The sequence below is a fragment of the Salvia hispanica genome, chromosome 6 (assembly GCF_029641045.1).
Source record: "Salvia hispanica isolate PSC_SH4W2 chromosome 6, Shi_PSC_v1, whole genome shotgun sequence".
Classification (NCBI taxonomy): Eukaryota; Viridiplantae; Streptophyta; class Magnoliopsida; order Lamiales; family Lamiaceae; genus Salvia; species Salvia hispanica.
In genome coordinates, this window is record NC_142697.1 from 17618467 (window position 1) to 17646266 (window position 27800).

A 27800-nucleotide genomic window follows, 5' to 3' on the forward strand; every position below is an offset into this window, starting at 1 on the left:
AGCCCATATCATGCCGGTTGCCGTTGGCCACGAATGAGACGGCTGGACCGACGCCCTGGCACTTCTCGTTGAAGAGGGGAGACGAGTTCAGGACGTTGAGGTCGTTGTTCGACCCGGTTACCCCAAAATACGCATGCCAGATCCACAGCCGGTAATCAGCTACGGCCTCGAGGATTATCGTGGGGTTCTTTGACTTGTAGCCGGTCGTGTAGGCCCCCTTCCAGGCAGTCGGACAGTTCTTCCACTCCCAATGCATACAGTCTATGCTGCCTAACATCCCGGGGAACCCATGCTTCTCCCCGTGCATCTGCATCAAATTCTGACAATCTTCGGGAGTAGGGCTTCGAAGGTACTGCTCACCGAAAATGCTGATCACGCCCCCACAGAACTCCTTCAGACATTTCAGGGCTGACGACTCACCGATGTGGAGGTACTCATCCCACATGTCTGCCGCGCCTCCGTAGGCCAACTGCCTGATTGCCGCCGTGCACTTTTGGATAGGGGTATGGCCGGGTCTGCCAGCCGCATCGTGCCTGAAGCGGAAACACATATATTGACGCTCCAATGCCCTAACGATGCGCATAAACAACTCCCTGCGCATTCTGAAACGCCGCCGGAACATGTTGGCGGGAAACCGCGGGTACTCTGCAAAGTAGTCCTCGTACAGCCGCTGATGTGCAGCTACGTGATCCCGATCAATCACTGCTCGGTGGTGGACAACTGGTGGAGGAGGGCGAGGTATCGCCTGCTGTTCCACCATACGCATGTACCGCTCCATCCCGCGGTTCATGTAGGCCTCCATAGCCTCGTTCATCCTCCGTTCGTACTCCTCAGGATCCCCACCACTACCGCTACCGCTACCACCCGCGTGATCCATCGCTCGATGATGCTCTTGAACAGAAAGTTAGAGAGAGAGAAAACTCGTTAAAACAAGTGGTGCAAATGAAAATGAAACGAAAATCGCGTTTATATAGGTTTTAAAAAAAAAAAAAAAAATCGGAAAACACCGCTAGCCGATCGCTAGCCGATCGGGCCCTTGCAATGGCGGCTAGCCGATCGGCCAGCGGATCGGCTAGCGACGAGCGATCGGCCAGCCCACGCCGATGCGCTCGCCGATTTCGCGCTGGCCGGTCGCAATGGTTCGGCTAGCCAATCGGCTAGCGCGACGAATCGGCTAGCCGGTTGCTAGCCGACCATTGCGGATGCTCGAAATAGGCGAAAATTAGGTAACAGTAGCTCAAAGAGCCGGTCCTGACTCAGGAAAGATGAGGATCGTCTTCAAATCTACTTTATTTCATTTGTCAGAATTTGAATTCGAGAGTAGTCAGAAATGCAGAATAAAAGAAAAGGAGAGATATGAATTTGAATTTTATTTGTAAACTTGTTTTTAAGTAATTTAAAATGTTGATAGAAGCTTTTGTCTAATACATACTCCTAGATCCTAGTACTTAATTAAAATTGGAGTAATATTATTATTATACAAAAGATCCTAACATACATGGTCTTTGTTTTTTATATCTCTCCTAACTACTTTATTAATTACTATGTATTAAAATTTGTAACTTTTAAAAAATCTCTATTTTTATAAGATGGAAGAAGTAAAATACTAGTACTAATTCACATCTCTTAATTTTTCTAGTTTACTCACTTTTTTGCAATTGACCTTAATTTTGCACAACACCAATCGTGGTCTATTATTATTCTTTAATAATTAACATTGATAACAAAAAAAAAAAATGGTATTTTCGTATTTTCAAACTTTACTAAATAACTTTTATTAAAACCTTGTATCATACCAAGGTAGGGGCGCATTATGGTCTATGGCCAATAAGTGAAGTTCTGTTAAAAATCAAAACATATCTCAGCCATTGGATTCTTAGATTGAATGGTTGTGATAAACTACATTATTAGCCCAAGATGCTACATTATCAGCAGAGCTACATTATTAGACAAAAATGCTACATTATTGTACTAAAATAGTACATTATTAGCTAAGTTACATTATTTGACTAATAATCTACATTGCTAGATGACACGTGACATTAATCTAACGGTTACATTACAAGATTCAATTACTGAGATTTGTTTTATTTTCTGACAGAATTTCAATTATTGATCTGATCACATCCCTACCAAGATATGTACTTTATTCTGCACTGAGTATTTTAAATTGCAACAGAAGAAGGAAATAGAGAATACCATAAAATATGAGATTGAGAGGAATAATTTTATTCTATCAACTCAAGTTTCTTTTTTTACAGAGTATTTTTTATATTTTTTTATACTGATTTAAATCTCTAACCTATTGATTAAACTATGCTTTAAAGTATCCTCGTCTAGGTAATAAAGTATGAGATTGAGAGGACCAATTTTATACCATCTAACTCTTTTAAGATGATGATAATAATTTTTTTATATACTGTATTTTTATTGTGATTTAAACCTCTAACCTATTTAATAAACTATTGAATGAACAGAAAATGTCTAAGTTGCAAAATAAATCAAGGTTATAATAAAGGGCATGAAATATTCTTAATATAACAAAAATAATTCATCGATATTATTCTTTTGAACTTAGGTGTTTTCTGAGAAAATGATATATAGTACTATTGAATTATGTTTATTTTATATTCTCAAACTAAAAAAAATGTTGAAATTATCGATAATGATGAATTAGTGTAAATTAAGGTGACATTTTGAATAATTTAAAATTTCTATCCATTATTTTACTTTTTCTTCATTTTACCTAATTATAATTCATTCCCACTTTAAGGGACAAATTTTACTCTAAATAACGTTTTCTAAATATTGAAACATCACTCTCTCTACTTTTTATCAACTATCTTACTTTATTCTCTCAATTTTACTTATAAAACAACACTATATAAAATCCACTTAGAGTGGAACGGAAGAAGTATCATTTTTCCAAAATGACTGTGAAAAAAGAAGTGTGTCAAATAGTATGAGACGGAGGGAGAAAATAAATACCTCCGTCCCAACTAAGTTGAATTGTAGTATTTTTTTTTGGGATGTTCCAACTAAGTTGATCATTTCCTTTTTTGGCAAAAAAAAAAACAAAACATCCAATCACTTTTAATTTATTCTAGAGTAAATGTCATTTTTGGTCCTAAACATATGACCGAAATACCAATTTGGTCAAAAACATTCACTTTTTGAAAAACAGGTCCATAACATATGAAATTCGTGTCATTTACGTCCATTTTTTACGGTGCCGTCAATAATTGACGGTCAACCGTCGATTAACACAATTTTGACCCGATTAAGCTTACTAAGTAGTATTATTTTTTCAGGATCGAATCATGAAATCACTGACTGTGGAATCCAATCATGATAATAAGCTACATGGTGTTGTTAAACGGATGGAAGACAAGGACCTTTCAAGCACTTGGAAGCAAATCACTGACTTTAAGGGCTTTAGAAAGGAAGTTCAAGAAGTGGCTATGAAAGGTATTCGGGTTAAAATTGGAGATGAAAACAAAACAAGCTTTTGGTTTGATCTCTGGTCGGGAGATGAGAATCTTAAAACCCGTTTCCCTAGACTGTTTATGCTCTCTACACAAAAACATGAGCTTGTTAAGGACATGGGAAGGTGGGAAAACATGGTGTTGAGCTGGACCTTTCAATGGAGAAGGAATTTGTTTGCCTGGGAAGAAGAATTACTTGGAGACCTTTTTTACTGCTGTGAATCACTCAAAGTTGAGGGAAAACACGAGGGATGTGAGAGTTTGGTCGAGTGATAGGTCTCCTTCCTTCTTGGTTTCTGACTTTGTTTTGCAGGTTAAAAAATCTACAGAGAATGAGAACTCAACAAGCGATCATTGCAGACTCGCATGGAGGAATGTTGCCCCACCTAGAGCACAACTTCAAGTTTGGTTCCTCCTACAAGGAAGGCTAAGCACAAAAGAGAGATTGGCCAGACTAGGAGCGGCCATGATCGAAGATGATCGATGTACATTGTGCAAGGAAGAACTAGAAACGATTGAGAACCTCTTCTTTTGCTGCAAGCGATCTAGCACCTATAGGTATTTTTGCTGCAATTGCTGGGGCCTTTCCTTTTGCCTTCCTAAAGAACCAAAGGTATGCCCCCTTCAAAAGATTTGACAAGAAGATGTGGATGTCCTTGTTTTATGTTATTGCATGGTCGATTTGGGATATTAGAAACAAAATAGTTTTCCAGAACTTCAAACCAAATTGGGAGTTTGAGAAGAGACGTCCTTTATGGCGAATGAGAATTTGGATTAAAGGTTGGTGCCCGGATTTCCCCTTTGTGCCAGGTCTAGTGATGGATAGCTTGGATGAGATTAGGAGCTGGATGAGGGCACGAAACACACTATAAGGTTTGCTCGTGGGTTTGCGATGACAGGTAGACCTTTTGCTTCGGGTTAGTGTCTGTTTTGGCTGCGAGGGCTTTGATGTTGTTATTTGTGGCTTTTCTTTTGTTGTTATAGCTTTGTTGGGGGTCTTTTGATCTTCGTGTCTCAATGCTAGCCCTTCAGATGGCTTGAACATTTTTCTATTTATCAAAAAAAATATAATTAAAATAGAAATAAAGTAAAATAGAAAAAATAATAACATAGACGATAATATTTTCTATATTATTCTATTTTATTTTACTTTCTCATTGTTTAACTACTACTTATTGTATTATTTTAATGAAAATAAGTGCTCAAAAGAAATATATGGCTTTAGTTGGGACAGAGGAAATTTACTCCATCTCATAATTCAGAAATATAATAAAAAAATTGTAGTAGCTTACCTTGACCGCCTATGACCAAAAAGCTTAATGGCGACGCCAGCTTTGACTTAAAATGACCAATAGCCCAGTTGCGTTTTCTACCACTTGTTTACTGACGGAATACTATTTTCATCAACAGAGTGAATATAATAAAAAAGAAAAAAATATGAATAAAGTAGTCGAGAAAAATAATAAATGAATACACTTTTTCATTGTTAGTAGTATTTCATAATACTAATGGCGATTGGACAAAAAGCAAGATATGAGACTATATTTTTATGAATGAATGGAGGATAATATATTTTGTATACAGACAATAGTTTTATTTCGCTTTCTCCATTAAAATTCATTTCTATCTATATTTATCATACAAATATCCGGAATAACTCTATATGATCTATCGGTTCAACAATTTTTCTCTCTCTTATATTTCCTCTATTCACAAAATATAATCTCATCTTTTCATTTTTATCTGTCCATCAAAATTAGTCTCATACTTAAAATTAAAACATACTCTCAATTTCTTATTCACTTTTTCCATTTTCTAATTTTCTCTCTTAATTTATCTACTACTCCCTTGATTTGCAAATAGGCACAATTAGGAGTCCCGGTTCATTTATACTATAAATGATAATAGACTCCACATTCTACTAACTCATTCTACTCACATTTATTTAAAACTAATAAATAGTACAAGTGATACTCATATACCACTAAAAATTTTCCATTCACTTTTCTCAACATTTCTTAAACCCGTTCCAGAAAGAAATGAGACTAGGGGTGAGCATTCGTGTTTCGGTTCAGTTTTTTGCCAAAATCGAACCAAACCCGAAAAACCGAATTTAGTTCAAAACCCAAAGCGAACCGAACCCGAAAAACAGAAAAACCGAAACAGAAAAACCGAAAACCGAACTTCAAAAACCGAACAAAACCGAAAAAACCAAAATTTAAAAAAAAAATAAAAAAATCAAAAAAAAATTGGTGTATATATTAAAATATATATATATATATATATATTATTTTATTTTATTTTATTTTATATATACTAATAGAATATAAATATATATAATATAAAATTAATAGAATATATGTCAAAGTAAACAGAAGAATTCCATTTCCTATTGATTAATTCACCAGGAAATGGAATTGGGGAATTTTTTTTGAAATGGAAGGATATATATATATATATATATATATATATATATATATATGATATAATATATTAAATTAGAATAAATATATATAATATTATATTTAAAATATAATTCGGTTTTTCGGTTTTTTTTTTTTCACACGAACCGGATCGAACCGAAAAACGAATTTTTTGTATTTTTAAAACTGAACCGAACCTAAAAACCGAAAAAATCGAACCGAATTTAAAATTTTCGTTTTGGTTCTGTTTGGATATTCGGTTTTCGGTTTTTTTGCTCACCCCTAAATGAGACTCTTATTTGTGGATGGATGGAGTATCTCTTTGTTGCTCATATTTATCAATTTCGTATTAAAACTCGTTTCATCCACCAATATGACTATTTTTTATTATCGGATTGTGTATATCACTTCTTCTGTTTCTTTAATAGTATACTTTAGCAATTACACATGTTATTATTATTTTCGTGAATGAAGAGAGTATTAATTATTTATATTTATTACTCCCTCGTCTATCATTTAAAGAGCCATTTTTACTCCTAAATGGACATGGTATTAATTATCTATATTTATTCTCAAATTAACTTTGAAAAGAAAAAGAGAAAGTTTGTGAAACACAAACTTTGTCCTACAATTTTGTCTATGACAAGTTTTTCTCTTTAATGACTTAATTTCTATTTTTTTATTAATAATAATTTAACTATTTTTTTATTTTGACTTCTTTTTTTTCATCTTTATATTAAATTTTATAGTATTATTTACTACTTCCAACAAACTTATTTCGTTTCAAATTTCAACTGGAATGACCTAAGCCGCAAGAAAAATTGTAAATGATCCCATTGACCTAAATGACTGAATTCCACTTTGCTGTATGGAGTATTTATTTTTTAACTCGAATGCCATTTTATGGTACTCTTTTCGTCCACAATTTAAAGAATTATTTTGTCATTTTGATTTATCCACGATTTATAGAATCATTTGTTTTATTTTTATTTTTAGTATGCGAACCCCATATTCTAAAGTAAATGATTCTATAAATCGTGGACTGTGTGTAAAAATTTAACAAATGAGTCTCACATTTCACGTCATCATGGCATGATGACATGGTGTATCCCATTAATTAAAAGTTGACAAATAGAAATAATAGATCTATATAAGGTATCTACTTCTTATAAATAGAATAACATTGTAAAATATAAAAACTTTACAAGTTACAATGTAAACTATTAATAAACATATATAATATTATATATCTATCTTTTTCTTATTATCTATTCACGGATTCTAGGTAATTTATTTAAAATTTGATTAGACTATTCTCTCTTTTATTAATTTGTTGGAGTATATACGTATTATGTATAGGAAAATTATGTATCTCAAAATCACAATATGTTAACGTAAATTAACAATTTTTCCATTTTGTATTTATACATGAAAAAAAATTAAAATCTAATGATAAATTAAATCATAATTAATTGTGTTAGTACTATAAGCACGAAATTAAAAATATTTTATATAATTTTATTTTATCATTACACGGAAATTTTTTTACTTAGTACAGTATGTATCTCAAATAATCACAATACATTAACCTAAATTTAATTAGTACTTTTTCATTTTATATGTATATTTAAAAAAAATACAAATTAAAATATAATAATAAACTAGGTAAATCATAATTAATCGTATTAGTACTATAGGCATGAAATTGAAAATATTTATTTAATTTTGTTTTATCATTACAAATTAAAATAAAAAATACGTGGTGTATATAAATTAGTCTTACAGTGATGTGAATAGATAATGAAAAAAATGAAATATATTACTATTATTATTATTATTGTATGTATTAATAGTTTATATTGTTGTAATTTGGAAAGTTTTTGAATTTGAGGATTTCAGTCTATTTATAAGAACTAAATACTTTAGTTTAATTTATATATTTTTACTACTTCCATTTGTCAACTCCACATCATCATGCAATGTGGTGTGTCTAGTCCAAAGAGAGTTACTCCACCTTTTTGTAAATTTATTATTTACATGCAAAGTGTGAATACAAGAAAGAAAGAAAAGGGAGCATGTAATAATTCAATTCGTGGGCTTATATTCAGAAATATACTATAATTCCGTCTGAAATTTATTCTACTTCCAGTCAATATTCTTTCTAAAATCGAAGAATTCAAACCGCCACGTCTGACCTAAATAATTGTTAATTCAGTACCACTGTGTATAATGTATAAATATGGTATTTGCATGGCCAATACAAATCTAACTTCTCTTGCATTCATAAAATTGTCAGCACAAATATAAATAGATACTAAATGGAAGGCGGGCACAAGTACCGCGGCGTCCGGCAGCGGCCGTGGGGGAAGTTCGCGGCGGAGATACGCGACCCCAACCGGAACGGCGCGCGCATGTGGCTGGGCACCTTTGAGTCGGCGGAGGAGGCGGCGCGGGCCTACGATAGGGCCGCGTATGCGCTGAGAGGTCGTCAGGCCATTCTCAACTTCCCCAACGACGGCCACTACGCCTCCCCCGCCCCAGCTGCTTCGTCTCATCACGCCGAGTCCTCGTCTCGTTCCGCTGCAACGGAGGAGGAACGAGTGATCGAGCTAGAGTATTTTGATAATGACTTGCTGGAGGATCTTCTTCAAACAAAGACCCGAGGGCAGGATAGATCTAAGTAGTAGTAGTAATATTCATTTCATTACTCTCTTTTTTTTCTATTATATTTAATATGAAAGTTAGGTTGATGATCAGAAATGCAAAAAAAAAAAAATATGCTGTTCACTAAATCATAGTAGTACTCTACTAAATACAGTATGTAATTAGTATGTTTGCAATATTTCTTGCCTTACCTTTAATATGTTGTTATATATTAACCACAAGTTCGAATGGTTGAAGACAATTTCTGCTTCATAAGTTAGTGATTTATGGACTTAACTACACATGTTACGAATACTCCTTCAGTTATATACGCTGTTAATAAATAGTAAGTATCACTTTAAACTCTAAAGTATATCTACTTAATCATAAACGTATTAAACTATAAGAAGTTTTTAGTTAAACAACTACTTCTATAAAAAAAATACCATGCACCCATTTTTGGCCCCTGAAATTGCATGTAGTTCACCGTATGCCACTATGTAATTTATACTTGATGTCGCAGGTTTTATTAATACAAGTCGTTAATTAGTTTGATTTCATTGAATATTTCTCTAGTTCGAGACCATTCTTGATCAAATGTGCATATGCATACCTTATGATTTTAAAAAAGGTAATGATAAATGTACATACTAATCTTAACTGTAATAACAAGAACAAGAAGTGCACTACAAACTTCAAAGTTCAAACTACAAACAGTACTGATCGAAAAAATCTTGTCAAAAGCGCCTTTTGAATAAAATGTTGAAATTAATTGCTCAGTGACTAATTCCAAGAGTACACCTCCTTATGGCGATTATATTATATACACAATTCAACCCAAAAAAAGTGCAAACATTGTTTCTGGCCAAATAAGCCTTTTCAAGTATATATTGTTGCTAGTGACTGGTAAATGTGTTTGTTTCGATCATATGACAGTATAGAAAATAAAAGTGAGGATCTTCAAACCCTTTATCAAAAGTAGATCCAATCATAAAACGGCATATATATCAGACAACTAAGAGAAATTCTTAGTTGCATTTTTGTAGTTTTGTCAACATAAAAAATTCGACATTGTTCCATTTCTTGAAGTCATCGCTATCTCTGTCTTCAACTCCGAATCTACACTAAACTAGCATAATCTTGAATGTAACACTTTGATGATCCAATAAATCTATATAAGAGGCAACCATTAGCAAGTAGTAGTAGTCAACCACAAGCTGATTAAACTACACTTTACATCAATATACACGTGACATGTACTGATAATCGATAAAATGAGGCAGAGGGAGCTGCTAGAGTTCAGAACCCCACAACACCCTTCATTTGGCAGCAACAATTGGGGCGGGGCGTCACCTCTGCTTGCCCGGAACATTCCAAAGGAGGCTCTCGAGCAGCGCTATTTGAGGCTCAACACGAGCAGAGGACACGAGCAAGTCTTCCCGTCAGCGACAATTGAGGAAGTGATATTCAAATCTCAACCAAGTAAAACTATTAAAGATGAGATCTTCGCCTTTATGAAGGCCAACGAAGAAAATTACAACTATGGTGCTACCCATCGACGCAACAGAGGCCGCCTCTGGAGGTGGCGGCCGCGCAAACAGAGGGCATGCGCGACGCTAGGGAACCCGAGCTCCACGTGGCTGCCCAAATGGGACTCCAAGAATAGATGGCCTAATGGTTGGTGCTAGTTTTGGATTGTAGAGATTCTGATTTCGTGTTTATAAAGCATACACGAAAGCTACAGATGTTTATCCAGTTCTAATTTGTGCAAATAATTTAGTCATTGTTTTAACAACTTATGTTTTTTCTTGATGTAATTTCGTGGGAAAATGAAGTAATATATTGTACTTAGAGCTTAGTAATATGCACTAGACTAGTTAATAAGATTGGATGAGCCGATTGTTATTTATGCCAATATGGACTTTGGAATTTTCATGTTAACCACTTGCACAACATCATGATTCTTTTTTCTTTGGAAGCACTTGCCCCATTATAATTGTTGTTATTTGACCAAGAGAAAATTAGTCTCACTGCTCTTATAAGGTGTTTTTTAGAGGGCCAAGATCTTAATTAGCTAATGATAGAATTTACTTATTGTAGAATTATGAACATGCAAAATTAGCTAGACTGTGTACAACAACATTCGATGATGTTGGAAGATTTCATAATTTTTATGGGCCGAGCCCAATAATCATGCCCGTGGACAACCAAGAAGCCCGGAATAGGTTGTGTGAAATGACTAAAGCACCCCCGCATCTCCAAAGACAGCGAAACTACCGGAATCGAAGCGGTCGGAGCAGCAACGACTAACTTGCGCAATAACCGCCTCTTCCTCTATTCCCATTTCGCTCCAATTCACCCACGGCCTAAATGTCGAAAGCAAAGTTCTTCACCAGCATTGGTAGGTCATCTTCCTCGCGAATTTCGTTAATTTGGGATTGTGAAATTTGAAATGCATCTTCATTTTTTTGCGTTTCAGAATTTAGTAGGATTATACGATCGTTGAAGAAAGATGATTTGTACAAGAAATCCTCTTTCATCTTGAACCGTTTCCAGTGGTCGAAAGCGGATGGTGACAAGTTGGAAAATAAATTGGAGAATAATCCAGCGAGTTGTGACTCTGCGGCCAGCAATAGCAGCTCGTCGGACGACGAGCTCAGCGGCTACAATAACAAATGGAGTCCGGAAATTGCGTGGCGTAAAGCTCTCGAGCCCGCTTTGCAGTTGTATAAGTGGGCGGTTCCTACAGGTTTGTTTTTTTTTTCCAGCTGCAAACTTGTGGAATATTTTGTGTATATGATGGCTCAAAGTTGAGAGCTTGTTGCAATGACCTTCACTTGAGTCGTTGTTAGGAAAATAAAGTATGCAGTGTAGTTGGATTCTAGTAGGTTTGATTTGGTTGGTAGTTCTTATTTAGTGGTTCTTGTTGCATCAATTTGATGCAACTCGAACTATGTATGCGATGTATAAATTGGAATAAGAAGGATTGTAGAGTAATTGATATGAATTATATTGAAATGGATAGGATCATAGGAGTGGTACAATGCAATGAATTCATTCCCAAGCAATTCATAAACACAAATTTCATGAAAGAGTTACAACTTCCTTCTCCTTCCTCCTTATACTCTGCCTAATCGCTCAGCCTCTTCTGGCATACTCATCTAATCCTCACGATTTGAGTGCCTTCTAACCTCCACATAGCATGTAGTGATAGTTGCAGTTCCCGCGTAAATTCACCCCCTTCACTCAATTCCTGCTCTCTATCTTCCTCGGTTCCCCCTGAACCTCTTCTTACAACATGTGCATCACAAATCCTTGGTTCTCCTCTGATCCATTTCTTTTCTTGTAATTCTAGGGCCTGATCTAGTCACCCCATTACCCTTGGGAACTTTCTCAGTGTTCACAGCAGTTTTAGGTTGCTTATAATTCGAAGTAGTTACAGATAATGTTTATTATTAGAGCTATAAGCATTTGCATATTGATTGCTAGTCTGAGTAGTTCTAGGCTTATTATGAATATCTCTAATAGTTAATTCCTGCAACTTAGCTAACGCATATGCATCTGCTAAGGATTTTGGCCTAAACGCATTTGCTATTCATCTATTAACCCTGACAAGAAGAAGCTCAATGCCTGATCTTCTCTAATTCCAGTCCGCGGATATAATTCATCAAAAATATCTATGCAATGTTGCAGTGTACTAACCTAACCTATTTGGGGTTCCTCAAATCTGCGTACGGATCTTCATATGCATCCGCTCCAAATCGAGCTGCCAATGATTGCTCATATTCGCTCCAATCCTCATAGGTTTTATCCCTTACAAGCTCGTGCAACCTCGGTGCCACTGCAATGCTTTACCCTCAAGGTGCAATGCCGAAACTTGTACTCTATCCGTCACTTGTACATCGGTTTCCTCAAAGAAGTATTCTGCTCTCGTTAACCATCCATTGAACAAAACCTTCTTTGTCGAATGTTGGAAAGTCCAATCGCGTCGATTTCCCCCATTTGTTCTTCAGATTCAGGTTATTTAAGTCCCTGCCACTGTTGGTCGACGCTGGTGATGTTTCATCCGATGCCGTTCTGTCCTGATTCTGCAGGCTTATCGAATCGAATCGAGCCTCCATCCGCCCATCTTGAGCTCGGCTCTCTTGTCACAATTCTTGTGATTGCTTCTGAATCAATTCATGCCTTGGATTCAATTCCATTAACATCTTCCCACATGCTTCTCTAGCTCATATGACTGATTGTGATTGCGATCTCGTCAACATGGCCAAGGGGAGAGAGCTCTGAATATCAGTATTCAGTTGGTACAACTCTAACTATGCATGCGATGCATAAAATGGAATTCAGGATTATAGAGTAATGGATAGGAATTGTATTGAATGGATAGGAAGAATGATATGCAACGAATCTCTAGAATAATGCCCAAGCAATTTACACACACAGATTTCATGAATGAATCACAACTGCCTCCTCCTTCCTTCTTATACTATGTGTGATCGCTCTTTCCCCTTTCCTCGCTGTTTCTCATGGCTGTTATTTGGTTAACTCAACCATCAATTGCTGATGTGGCTAGTTAGTTAGCTAAGCTAACGTATTAACGTTCTATCGCGCTTTTATTTAATCCGCACTTCTCCTTTCTTCTCTCTTTCGTCGACTACATGCGCTCTCCAACGTCATTGCATGTTCCGTTCAATCAACATGCAATACCATTTCAGTGTGGAATCTAGCTACTCAGAATGCTGTTCTGTGAAAAGTTTGATTTTAGTGGCTATGTTAGTTGTGATTTTTTTGGTTATTTAAGAGCATCTAATTGAGTATGAAATAGAATGAATCGAATCTGTAACTCAGAATTTGGATTAGTGATTGATAATCGAGCGACAGCTAGAAGCAGCAGACTAAGATGAGGAATATATTCTGTATTTCTGTGAGTGGGGTCAAGAAGGGTTTAGAACAGAGGACAAAGGCCAATGTTTGAACCTTCCTAAAGTGATAATAGAACACTTCAATTTCTGTGTTTGATTTACTCTGGAAGGATAATGACAAGGCAATTTTTTTTTTTTTTTTAATTTGTTGATCTCTTTGGTAAGGATAAGGATCTTGTGTTTATTCTGCAGCAAGTGGAACTGAAAACAAACCACCGGCTACTGATAGAACTCTTGCGGAGATATTTACTAGTTTACAGCGGAGTAAGCTTGGACTGCAAGAGTGGAGTCTGAGCGATATTACTGTTGGCTTGTATCTCATCTATCTTCAGCAAGCATCCACGAATGTTGTGGAGGATGTGAAGGGTGAAATTATCACTTCAGAATCCATCGTGACTATCTATACCCTTCCCTTTTAAATTGGAAAATTGTAAACTAGGACTAGATATTCTCTTATTTAAATAAACCAAGATTCTCTTGTTATAATATTAAATGGAATTATCTGACAATCATTTTGGTGATTTAGGTTCAGGATCTTGTATACAACATAGAACTAGCAAAGGGCGCTTATAAAGACGATGCTGCTGCTCTAGCAAGGAATAGTATGCTCCGAGAAAAAAATGTTGTGAAGTTTGTCAAATATTCTAGCGTGTTGAGGCCTGGATATTATATTGGACTTGATATGCGGAAGAAACTTGTCATTTTTGGAATTCGTGGAACACACACCGCCTATGACCTTGTTACTGATATTATTACCACCGGCCATGAGGAGATCACATTTGAAGGCTATTCAACCCACTTTGGCACAGCTGAGGCTGCTCGTTGGTTTCTATACCATGAAATTAATACCATCAGAAATTGTCTGGAAAAGCATAAGGTGACCTTATCACGTTCTTTTTGTCTCTTTCTTTGCTGCTGGTCTTTCATGAATTTCAAGCCATTGTTGTGAGACTAATTGACAAACAGGGTTTTAGATTGAGGCTTGTTGGTCATTCCCTCGGAGGTGCTACTGCTTCTTTGCTTGCAATAATGCTTCGTAAAAAGTCCTTTAAGGAGCTTGGGTTCAGCCCTGATATAGTTACTGCAGTTACATATGGAACCTCTCCTTGTGTCTCCAAAGAACTTGCTGAAAGTTGTGCTGATTATGTTACCACGGTGGTGATGCAGGTTCTATGAGCTCTATCATTAAGTTTACTGTTTTATTTTTTAGTTATTATATCTGTTTTCCTCATTTTACATGTTTAGAATGAATTTTAGTCTATTGCAATCTGAAATTTCCATAATTTATTTTCTTCTATTTATGCAGGATGATATAATCCCAAGGCTTAGTGTTGCTTCTTTAAAAAGATTGAGGAATGAAATTGTCGAAACAGATTGGTAAGCAAACCACAACCTTTTCATATTGGCCATCGACTTGATTCCCTGAGATTAGGAAAAGCATGAACTTGTGTAAGAATCTGCAACATACCATGGATACTTTCTCGGTGTTCAGTATCTAGAAGATATAATAGCACAACAATGATTTTGGTTACAACAATATTAATTTGGATTTTACGCCTTCTCATGTTTTACCCTTCAATAATGATCCTTTTTGATTTGGTTGATCTGTAACCTTTGGTTTTTGGCAGGGTAAGTGTTTTAAGTAGAGAAGATTGGAGAGGTGTTATAGATGTGGTGACAAATGCAAAGCAAGTTGTAGCTTCAGTACAAGATGTTGCTAAAAAACTTGCTGAATATGCCAAGTTCAGAGGGGAGACAAAGTATCCGGGTATATCACTCCTCATCTATTTAGTGCTCAGTTTTTCAATTATGATAAGACCTCAGATTCAGAATCCTACATGGATTTTGCTAACTATCGCTCTACTAGGGATCACATCATACTCATCAGCTTGGTTACGATAACTGCATGTGTGCTTCAGTTTCTTCATGTAATTTTGGCGTAATAAGTTAATATGAAAAGGGCACCCATCCTTATTAAACCATTTGCTATACCAAATGCCAAAAATATCAACATGGTTCCATCACTATCATTTTGTGTATTGGTAGATAGCAATTTTCAAATGCTTTGTTGATGATGTAATAAATACTGTAGTACTGTGACGATTTCACAGAAATTCCCATGAAGGATGAAATTCCGACGGTTACAAGCGCTAGCCAAATCCCCAGTTCTCGCATCAAAAGCTCTGATCAACAAAATCTTGGGAAACCTGCAAGCACAGTGGCTGAGGAATTGTATGTTCCAGGCACAGTTTATTATTTAAAGAAGAATGTGGAAACTGAGAGCCACGACAGACACATCGAATATTTCACCTTGTTGAGAAGACAACCAGGTGAGCATTTTCAAAGGATACTGCTTTCCAGCAACCTAATTTCAGCCCACAAATGTGATAGCCATTTTTATGCTCTGAGGGATGTAATTAAAGGTATGCCTACTTCTTCGGATGATAAAACAATCAGTTAATAATCTTACAACTTTTATCATACTTTACATTACGATATTATCACTGGAAAATTAAATGAGTAGAAAAAATGGCAAATAATTGTAGTAGGCAGTTTGCTATACTGTGTGAAGATTTATGTTGATTATTCATGCATTACCTACTTGTTAAGGAGTACTACTTATTATCTATAGGGACTTCCCCTTGTTATCAAAGTATGGATTATACGGCCTAAAAAATAAATTTATTTACATTGATGTGATTATATGGATAAGCCACTAATGCTATATTAATGATAGATGTGGCAGGTAATTATTAGCTATTAGCAGTCACATCATTTCTAGTGCTTGTAGCATCCAAGAAAAATTAGAAATAGCACATTTTGTAGATATTCATTATGGTATAGTTATGTTATCACTCATTGTTTTCTGGTCGTGCTTACTAGATAGTTGAAGCTTTTCATTTAATATTTGGTGCTATGTAATGATAATTATGGGTTGACATTAGCTATAATCCATGTGAAAATTAAGGAGCCCTTCATCCAACTATTGATAGTGGGATCAATTTAACTTTAAAGTTCACAAATCATGCAAGAAAGAGAAACTGTAAAGTCCATCATATTGTCGAGTCATCTTAATGTGCATCGATATTCATTTACAAGCTCATTATCTATCTCAACTCTCAAGAAGGAAAAAATAGATAAGCAATTATTATAATAAAATAATTGATTTGTGCTTTCCGTTGATCACTAGCTTTAACAGATACTGTTAATCAACAGGAAAAGCACAGTTGCCTTTCTTTCTTTTGTAACGTTATGTCACAAAAAACATAATAATGAGTTGTACCCGCTAATTAACCATGATTTCGATGTATAATGAAAATGGAGTGTAAGGTGATCCACAAAATCTGCCGCATTTTACCACAATTTCCATTTCGTCATTTTTTTTATTCTTCTCAAGTATCATATATTTATTTAAATTAAGTAATATATGAAAATGAAATAAGTCATTTTATTCATCTCCTTATTACTTTCTTACACAATTATCATATATAGAATTAACAAATGATATTTTTTTCATCATGACATTGCTTTTCAATCATTATTTAATACACCACCGTCCAAAAAAAATAGTCCAATTTCTAAATACCACTAGTTTGAATGTGTAATTGGTAAAGTTTGAGAGAGAAGGGAAAAGTGGTGGAAGTAGTATTAGTGAAATGTAGAGTCCATATTATTAGTTGTTTTTCCTCATTTTGAATTGGTCTAATTTTAATGGACAACCTAAAATGGTAAAATTATATTTTTTAGACGAAGAGAATAAAAAATACTTCTTAGACTCAACATTTCACTCATATAGTATATAAAAATAACTCATTTCATAAACTTTTTCCATCCATTTTCCTTTACATTTAAAAAAAACTAGTTCTATTTATATTGAATAGTGAATTCTAATACCCTCCGATCCTATGCAAATAATCAGCTACTACTTCTTATTCTTCTTGTGCGTACCGTGTAAGTGAAGAACACTTTTGCTTGCTAATAAAAATATAGAATTGTGTTTTCTTTTTGTTTATCGCATAATGTCTACAATTGTGATTATATTTCTTATTGTCTTTAAAACATTATTTAATCTATTGGCTATAAAACTTTATGTATTTTATAATTCAAGTGCAAATTATTTCGAAAAACATTTTATTAAAAAAACGGAATTTATCAACGAACCACACACAATTAAATTTAGTTTTTGTGCTACTGAAAGTTTGAATCCACCTCCAAAAAAAAAAGAAATTAATTTTGTTGGATGATCACATTCTTCTGTCCCACAAGATTTACATCAATCCCTATTTTAAGGTTTGAACATTGAAGATTTGCCTACTTTTTCAAACTACTCCCTCCGTCCCAAGAAAGATGACCCCTTTCTTGGACGGCACGAGATTTTATGCAACTTTATTTTGTGTGTTAAGTGGAGAGAGTAAAGTAAGAGAGAGGGAATAAAGTAGAGATAAATGGGTTACTATTTTAAGCAATGGGTCATCTTGATTGAGACAAACTAAAAAGAAAAATGAGTCATCTTCAATGGGACGGAGGGAGTATATTTTAATTTTGTTTAAACAGTCTATTCATTTTCCAATAATAACTGCAAAAATCGAAAAGTAGAAATGTTTCATTGGAAATGAAGTTCCCTAGTGTTGCTGTCGTTTTCAGTAGTAGTCAAAGTTATCTCATTTCTGTTCCTGGGATCGAAAATTGTATGTCCCTAAAATTTATGCCCACTCTTCACTAGCTATATATATTTAGTTTAGTGCATGTGTCATATAGTTTGGTGACCATTTATAAAATTTATCCTAGTAACTTGGAGTACTATTAAAATAAAAGAACTATCTGCTTTTATGGATATAATAATGTTTTTTGTATTATTATATATTAAGTAGTATTTAGCAAGTAGGAGTATATTTTTTACATATTTTCAAGATGTCGGAATCATTGAATCATAGTTCGTGGATTGATTTAATAGTGAGTACACGACTTCTTGTTACAGTTCTAAATTTTGGGGTGAATCATTCAATCACGAGTATGAATGCAGTAATATTAATTAAGGGTATTAATGTCAATAATAAAAAAATAGTTATAACTTAACTTTTAAAAATATCTCTAAACTCTAAATAATTATAATTATCTCAATTTAAATTATTTTTTCACACAACATATATCAAATTAAAAATAATTTTATAAGAATTCCAACGGGATCTCAATTGCATATGTTTCGATGTCAAAATTTGAAAAAGAATTCATGAATTTTCGTATTTTTTTGACAAGCAGATAATGTCAACATAACAATCATAATATGTCAATATAATACATATACAATGTCAGTGCTAAATTGTGTTAACGTATTCAAGGTATCGTATTGATATTTTTTATACACTATATTGACAGTTTTTTCAAAACCCTAAATTTAGTGATTCTTCTTATCTTTTTAAATTTAAATAATAATAAAATAAAATTACACATGACAATATATAGATCACTAAATCTCTACAAATCTTATGGTTTTAAATTAGTTGTAATTAGCAATTAAGGAGTGAATTAGCAATTGATCACTCCCTCTAAATTTTTTTATATCTATCATTGATGTGATTCGTTTATTTATTATTATAGTAATGTTATCTAACATTATAAGATCATATGAATATGTATATACTCAAGTGTATAGGTACCATGCTGTCCATGCATGAGCTACGAGATTTCATATGAAAATGTGATTCAGAAATATATAAAACATATATGTGTTGGATGTTAGAAAAATACACTGCTAGTCTAGCATTGCAAAGCTAGACAAGATCAATCATCGTCACACGTGTGTTAGACGCACGTGTAAACTAATTGTTTATGCTAGCTCCACTAATAATTGTATATATATATATATATATATATATATATATATATATATATACGACACATCACACATTATCTTTTAAATTTGTTTCAACCGAAAAAATGCCCTTCCTGTCAAAATCTTTCAAATAAAATCTCTTTAAGTACCTTTATTGGTCAAGACAATTTTGCATATATGCAAACTTTGCAGTTTATTCTAACAATGTTAAACAAAATTATTAGCTGTCAGCATCTAGAATAACAAACTAAATTATGCGAGATTCCGAAATGGTCTCAAAAAGTTTGAACAGGAAACACAATTTCACCTGAAATAAAATGTTTGCTAGAAAAGGTTTGCAGCTTCAACATAATTATTGTGCATGTAATTGATTAATACTTCGTTGATACTCTGTGTTTTAATTAGGGAATACATACACTGAATGAAATGATTGAATCATTTTTATAATTTCTTTCTGCCCTGCGCATATACACACCTATAAAATACGTGTCATTAAATTTTATATTAAAATTAAGTCTAAATTAGAGATCTTAGAATAGGCCGTATCAAACTGTCTAAACTACACTGGCATATTTATAAAATTTATTTTTTATAGTAAAGATAAATTATGGAATTAATCTTTTTGTAGTTATGTAATAATCGACATTGTTGTAGATACATTTTTTTAGTGTAATAGATGCAATGTAGTATAACGAATTCGATGCATTAGCATAATGCAATAGAGTTTCTGAATCTTTAATGAAACAGACAAATTGTCAATCCTTAATACATTTAAAACTTAATTTATAGTAGTATAACTCTCTAGATTCAATTTTTTATTCACATACCATATTAAAAGTAATTTATGAGGATTCTAACAAAATCTCAATTTTATTTATTCGATAGAAGAAATTTGCATGACACAAAAATATAATTTGTATCTATCTATGACTATCTATAGAATAATGTTTTTCATTGCAATATTATGATACATCATGTTAATGTACATGTATAGTGACCTACATTAAATGTATATAATGCTGAAAACGTGTAGTGATAAAAATGATAACTATTATATTCCAATAATTTGTATATAATGAAGTTTGTTGTAGTGGAATAATGATTAGCATTCAAATACAACGTATATAAATGATCGAAGTTCAGTGTATATAATGCACAAAAAATTTATGTATTTCTATATTGTATACATATATTATACTACATACATAATACAATTATCAGTTACTGATGTTCATATATATAATAGGAGTATGAAACAATAGTTAATGTGCAATGAATATAATGTAATAATAATTACTACTAGTACTTTATTTTTTTAAAAAAAATAAAGGCTCAAACCATTTATAAATGGGTGAGGAAGTCAAGATACAAACAAATCAAAGATAAAAATTTCAAACAAGCTAAGTAAAAAAAAACAATAAAAGCACAAAAAACTAAGAAGCCGGTAAAAAAGACACTCAAACCAACATGACCGGACTAAAATAACTAACAAACGCAACACCCAAAACTCCAACTATCAGTGCTCAAATAGCAAACCAAAAGGCAAAAGTATAAGGAAAAGTCATCTTAGCAACAACCACTAAGTAGTGTGATTGTCAATTTTTTTCTGGCCTAGACAGCTCTTCATCCACCTAATTCGGTAAAAATAAAAAATTCGAACACCAAATTTTAATCTGTGATCCCAATCTCTAAAAAATAAATTTTTTCTCAACGTTCCATTTTGACTAGTCTTTCTGTCAAATTTAACACGTTATGGGTATTATTGCAATTTATATAATTTTAAAATTTATATATTGGGCGTAATTAAAAATGTCGGGATCTGTAATAAACTAGTACTACCACAATTTTTAAAGGTGTTCTACAGTGTGAACAAAGAGATTAAAAAGAATACTCGTTGGCTGCGCTGTCCTGTTTTGAAATAGTTGAGCATTAATTCTACATTGATAGTCCAAGTTAATAGCTAGTACTCCCACTGTCTTAAAAAAAAGATGATCTATCCTTGGTAACACGAGAATTTATAACTTTATCTTGTACGTGAAATGATTAGAGTAAAGTAGAAAAGAATTAAAAAATAAAATAAAGATAAATATATTTAATTTATATTAATTAGTCATTTTGTTTGAGACGAGCCATGAAGTAAAATGGATCATCTCAGCGGCGGGGCGAAGGAAGTAATTGTTTACGGAACCCAATTTAAAATATTACTCCCTTGCTAGTGAGTAGAGAAAGAGGTGGGCTGGCTGGAGTGTGTACATGCACGAATGGTTACACATTGTTGAAAAAACTTTACCTGTTCTTTTAGCACTTTTCTAGTTGCTGTTTTTGTCGGCGATCCACTCCACCTCTATACTTGAGTTAAATTGAATATTCGAAATTTATGTTTCAAATAGTTTTAATTAATTTACTCTTTACCTTCTAACTTCTAAGTAGTTGATTCATATTCTTTTTTATGAATTATCTAAGAGTAGTTTAGGGATTTTCTTTTTTAGCAAAAGACTTTATTCTCACCTTTACTCTTTTTATCTCTCACTAATACTTTTTTCTTTCTTTTACATTATTAATCTTTCACATTTAACCTTTAAATATCCCATTTTGGATGAATGAGCAATTGAGTTGCAAATATTACTACCTAATTGACATAAGAAATGCGGAGCAATGCATAAGTGTATATCTCATACTCCCTCCGTACCATAATAGTGGATCTGTGAAAGCGTTATTTTTCGGCACACATTTAAGAAAAATTGTGTTAAGTGAGTTAGTTAAGTAAGAAAAGAATAAAGTAATTAATAAATGAAAAAGGTAGAGAGACGAAGAGAGAATAAAATAAGAGGGAATAAAGTATGTTGACATTTACTAAAAGGGAAATGACTTCACTACTATGAAATATACCAAAATAGCAAAATGACTCCACTAGTATGGAGCGGAGGGAGTAGTAGTTAAATAAAGAAATAAATAAACTATTAAAAATACTTTAACACCGGAAAATATAACTTCAAAAGGATGCACCTAAGCCAAGTGTATTTATGTTACTAGTTTTTTATGGCAAGATGTCCAACCTCTATACTATTTTAAAGGTGCACTTTGCACGTTCTCATCATCGCGTGACATCCAACCTCTCTAATTAGCCTGCTTGCTTGCTTTCTTTCTTTCCTTTTTTTTTAAAATATATTTATGAAATAATTGATAGTAGTAATTTGATATATTAGCATTTTGTAAACGTCCAACCTGTTTAATTAGTTAGGTGCACTGCCTTAGATAATTATATTTATACTACGTGCCACGTGGATGTAACTATTTACAAGTTGGATAGAATCTCTAATTTCTACTATAGTAAAGTTCAGACAGAACATATGTATGTATGTGTTGTGTACCAATCAATTTATAACAAAATGGAAAACCAAGTCACTGTAAGTACACAATTTGAGCAAGCTAAGGTCTACATGTTGGTGGCTTAAAAGCAGTGGCAAAGATGAGTAATTTATAATGCTAAATTAATCAGCATCAATTGTTTTTATATTATTATTCTACTTTTATTGCTCGACAAGCTATGCCCTCCCCACGCTTAAAGAATACAGAAAAAATAAAAATTCCCTACTTTAAATCTCCATGTTATATGCTTTCTCAATAGCATGTTCTTGTGTTCTAAGTGTCACTATCTTTTGTTTCATTCTGTATTGGAATATGCCTCTCTTTATTAATTACTTTTTCCCGACCTTTTGTTTTAGGGGATTGAATGGTCATCTCTTCTCTCACGCTTCCGCGGCACTTCTTTAATTAGTACATTTAGTTGTGTGAAAATTGAGGGTTTTATCATTTGAAATTCGAATGTGAAGATTAATGAGAATTTATTACTACACTTTGCTGTGTAATGTGATTCACATATGAAATTTGTTAGCATCGCTGACATGTTCTCCACCTTATTTAGCATTTTTGTTTTCATTTTATTTCCCCTATATGCTTCATAAATTATCATCTTAATCATCTAATTTGCAAGATCACGTCGTAATCAAAACCTATATTGCTATTTATATTCCTCACCTTTGAAGTTAGAGGGAAGCGTTAATATAATTTATACTAGTAGTTATAAAATTCCTTACTTCCGGTCATAATGTTAGGTTGATCAGAAAAATAAAACGAAAAAATTACTAACATCAACTGCTAAGTTAGCGGTGACTGCAGCTTATCTCAATTTAGCTTAAACAATAGCGTTTCACTTTAGTAATTTAATGATTCAATCTAATCACAGTTTAGTATAATTTTAGCAAATAGCTAGGTTGTCTATTTGGCATTGTAATTTGGGCCGCTCAAAAGGTAAGACAATTGACATTTGACAGCAATATAACAACTAAAATCACATAAATACAACTTTTCATCTAAATATAGTGAAAATGGATTTACATCGTTATGTAGGTCTGACGTGATCTATAATAGATATAAAATGTGTTAGAACTCAAAATTCTAACCTTTTAAGAACTTTAAAAATACTACTAATAACCATATAGTATATGACATTCTTTCTCATCCATATGTAAATTTTGTGGACTCCTTTATATAGAAAGGTTAATCATTTTCATATAGAAGAGAAGATCATCATTTGAAATTATTTACTCATTCCAAGTGAATTTAACATTTATAAATCACCTGTTTAAAAGGATAGAAACCACATTTCTATTTTAGCGGAACTAACCTAAGTTCAGATGTCACATCCTTGATTACATTTTATATATGTCACGTCGTTTGATTAGATTACCAAATTTTTATAGTGGTAAATATATGCAATCGAGAAAAAGAAGAAATTGCCCCATGCTTCATATTTTGTCAAGACTTTTGCTTGGGATTAATGAAGAGCGCATGCAGAAATTTGTAGGGTGAAGAGCTAAGAACTTTGATTATTTCTCATTAATTGCAGAATCATTGAGAGCATTGGTTTTTGTATCGATAAAAAAATAGATAAATCTCATTGGAACTCCAAAAATTGATAAATCTACAGATCCCTATAAGCAAAATGCTAGGAAACCTTCATTAAAAATGTTAATAAATTATAGTATGTCGTACCATAGCAATTCTTCAACTTTGTGCATATATATATATATGTCTCTCTCTCTCTCTCCAAGTCGGCAATGGACAGAAGGCCGAATAAATGAAATTCATGTTTCTTACTTAGTATGGTGCTCTATATGTTTGCAGGAAATTGTTTTTTTTTGTAATAAAAACAATAATGATATAGAAATACCTTTAAAAAATTATATGTTCGTTAAAGGTATCAAAAGATTCAAAACCCTGCTTTTCTAGTGATCCAATATTATTGCGTTATATGACTAAATTAAACAACATCCGTCACGGGAATTATAATGTTGCAAATTCGAAATTATACGTATTCGCTAAATGTGTATTAATCGTATACATTTATTTACAATGTTATATCTTGAATATGCACTTGTAATTAGTACAAATATGATACTAGGTGAGAAAACATAGTTTAACTTTTTTTTTAAAAGTATCCATAAATAAACACTTCTAATTCTCAGATTAGAATTTTCCTGACAGTAGAAAGACAAGCCCAGACAATCAAATAATCAATATACCAGACAAATGGGTTTGGTTTATGTTAACTCTTTTGTTCTTTAAGAAACCTCAAAGGAAAATATATCCTAATTAAATCATGGAGTATGAGATTTAGGAAAAAGTGTTCAAGATAACATTTTTCTCAAGTTAAAAAAATGAAATTGGACTAATACTGTAGCCCCACAAGGGAACCACTTGTAATAAACTACACAAAAAATATGATCCTCCTCACCCTTCTGTTATTTATAAACAATGGTGTGATCAAGCTAAGAACTTAAAGCAAGACCTTATAGTATACCAAACATAAAAAGGACCTTCAAAAATTCTACTCTAAAGGCTCTGAACAAGAAGGAATTGATAGTGACATGACAGGATCTAGCTCCCCTTGTGGTGCTTGCAAATTCTTGAGGAGAAAATGTATCAAAGGTTGTGTTTTTTCGCCTTATTTCTGCCATGAACAAGGTGCTACTCATTTTGCAGCTATTCATAAGGTATTCGGAGCTAGCAACGTGTCGAAACTCCTTGCTCACCTCCCGGTCAGCGACCGGAGTGAGGCCGCCATCACTCTCGCCTATGAAGCTCAAGCTAGGCTTCAAGATCCTATTTATGGCTGTGTTTCTCATATTTTTTCCCTCCAACAGCAGGTCTATATATTTTTCAATTTCTTCTTTTTATTTCAATTTTTTAGGGTTATAATTAGGCTCTAACCCTAACTTTTTTTCTAGTACAGGTTGTGAATTTGCAAGCCCAATTGGCTTCACTCAAGCAACAAGCAGCTCAGTGCATCATCAACAACTCCAACTCCAGCAGCTCTGCAAACCCTAACCCTAATGATCATAAATTCTACGGTGAAAACAACTCTCCACCGCAAGATCTTCATAGCTGGTTGCAAAATCAGATGGAAACTCCACAATTTGATGCAAACAATACCTACTACTCCGGTGGAAGCATGGACTTGAGCGCGAGCGCTTCTGTAAAACACGAAAACTCGAATTTTGGAGAGCAGAATCCCTCCTATGGAAGCATGGATTCATTTGAAGATCAACAGTGGCCGTACCAAGATGCTGGTGATGATCTCCAGTCAGTTGCTTTTGGACACCTTCATCTTTCTTGTTGAAAATTTAGTTAACTAGCTAATTATGTTTAATAGTAATTCTCTGTCATTCATGATTTGTCTGGAAACCCTAGGAATATTCTGCTGTCAGAATAAACCTATTTTGTGGATCCTATGAATGGTTTTTAGGCCTGTGTAACCTGGATATACTTATGCAGAATAACAGCACATTATAAATTAACCCTGTCCTTTGATTTGATAGATTTGTTTTGTTCCCCCCAACTGATCATATATATAGCTATTCAGACCTAAATCCTAGAAATAAATGAGTTACTAAACCTGATGAACTATTATTATTATTCCAATTTCCAACCCTAGCTATTAGTATATGTTCATTTTTGTTGCATTCACTTTTCATACCTTATTATTCTTGTGATTATCCATTAGGTTGTGAGCCTTACAGGTTTCTTGCATATATAATATGTACTCCCTCTGTCCTCCATTATGTGGTTTTCACTACATTTGTGGTTACGCATAAGAAACCTATACGACTCACAACCTAATGGATAATCATGTATGAAAAGTGACAGAGTGAGTACAACAGTATGATAAGCCATAATTTATCATGCATCTAGCATAGACACACTCATTCAACTATAAATGATCAAAACCATCATTCATCTTTGGCCGTGCATTTTCGTTCTTCCCATTCCTTCACCTCGATCAACTTTCAGCAATAGATCATTTATTAAACAATGTCATTGATTAGCATTACTTGATGATATGCATGATGTTATCCAGACTAAAAACTGTTAGTGCTTCTGTATATAGTATTTTTTTTTTCAATTCTATTATATTTTGGTTTGATGAGGGTATTTTGAACAACCGAAGCTAATATATTGGTAGGATTCGGAAATGACTTTTCAGTTTTCGGTCACAAAATCACCCTGAAAATGCTATGTTCTGTCTGTGTCATGCTTAATCACATACAAGTTACAACAGTAATCACCCATAAACTTCAACCTATGACAACTTGGAGATTAAATAAAATTAATTCAGCATGCTTATGCATTGTCTCAAATGACAAGATGAAACTTCAAGTTAATTTCCACTACAAGGCAATTCATTAATCATGTAATTTTATGTGCGTCTTGCCTGTCTTGCGTGTGTTTCTAACCTTTCTTGAGTGTGCTAACTTTTGATGTTTTTTCATCCTTTTCTGCTAAACTGAATTTAGATTTTGGGTTATGAACTGGGCCTACCTACACTGAACGTTTTTCTTAACTACCCCTTCATAATGTCCATTAGATTAGGGCCTGGGCCCTACTCCTCCTGAGGCCTATGAATTCATATTCATGAATAAATATTGTTTCATGTGTTTTCAATACACTTCATAGTTCATACTTATATGTTGGAGTTAAGGAGAAATTAATGGACCATATTCCTTTACACAAGAAATTAAAATTACTGTATTTTATTAAAATTAAATGTTGTATGTTCGAAACATTTTATCTTCTCTTTTCTCACAGGTCCAGTCTATACCTTTCCCTTTCCAAGTTTGAATTGGATTGAAGCTTTGTCACGGATAACCCCGGATAATAAATAGTTTGAAGATATGTATTAGTCATATTAAAAGATTAAAGTGATGACATTCTTGATCAACACTCAACCGGGTAATAAATGGAGTATAATTAATAATATCGGTACACTATCATTTCATTTTTGTATGTCTTTTCAAATTGTAAAAGGGTTTTCAACTTTGAAAGGGGCCACAAGCCGCTAGCTAGCTTGACTAAAAAGCTCTTATTTTAAATTGCTTGCAAAATTTATGTTTGCATACAGTTCTATATTTGATATAAATTAAATTATACTAAA

At 33.4% G+C, this 27800-nt stretch overlaps 2 protein-coding genes and 1 pseudogene across 2 annotated transcripts; all 3 read left to right on the forward strand.

Annotated features, from left to right (window-relative positions):
• Positions 1-8198: 8198 nt before the first annotated feature.
• Positions 8199-8769, forward strand: LOC125203447 (ethylene-responsive transcription factor ERF098 pseudogene; annotated as a pseudogene).
• Positions 8770-10803: 2034 nt separating this feature from the next.
• LOC125203873 (alpha/beta-Hydrolases superfamily protein) lies at positions 10804-16162 on the forward strand. The gene is made up of 8 exons (XM_048102376.2): positions 10804-10952; positions 11031-11300; positions 13666-13865; positions 14000-14350; positions 14440-14640; positions 14780-14850; positions 15102-15241; positions 15585-16162. The coding sequence occupies exons 1-8, from the start codon at positions 10922-10924 to the stop codon at positions 15932-15934; spliced, it is 1614 nt and encodes a 537-aa protein (XP_047958333.1). The 5' UTR covers positions 10804-10921; the 3' UTR covers positions 15935-16162.
• A 9018-nt stretch (positions 16163-25180) lies between these two features.
• On the forward strand, positions 25181-26143 carry LOC125203276 (LOB domain-containing protein 29-like). The gene is made up of 2 exons (XM_048101586.2): positions 25181-25515; positions 25602-26143. The coding sequence occupies exons 1-2, from the start codon at positions 25237-25239 to the stop codon at positions 25986-25988; spliced, it is 666 nt and encodes a 221-aa protein (XP_047957543.1). The 5' UTR covers positions 25181-25236; the 3' UTR covers positions 25989-26143.
• Positions 26144-27800: the final 1657 nt, after the last annotated feature.

Coding starts and splice junctions, on each gene's coding strand:
- LOC125203276 (XM_048101586.2), top strand. CDS start 25,237: ATGACAGGATCTAGCTCCCCTTGTGGTGCTTGCAAATTCTTGAGGAGA. Junction 25,516..25,601: donor TTTTTTCCCTCCAACAGCAG/GTCTATATATTT, acceptor TTTCTAGTACAG/GTTGTGAATTTGCAAGCCCA.
- LOC125203873 (XM_048102376.2), top strand. CDS start 10,922: ATGTCGAAAGCAAAGTTCTTCACCAGCATTG. Junction 14,351..14,439: donor ATTGTCTGGAAAAGCATAAG/GTGACCTTATCA, acceptor ATTGACAAACAG/GGTTTTAGATTGAGGCTTGT. Junction 14,851..15,101: donor GAAATTGTCGAAACAGATTG/GTAAGCAAACCA, acceptor GGTTTTTGGCAG/GGTAAGTGTTTTAAGTAGAG.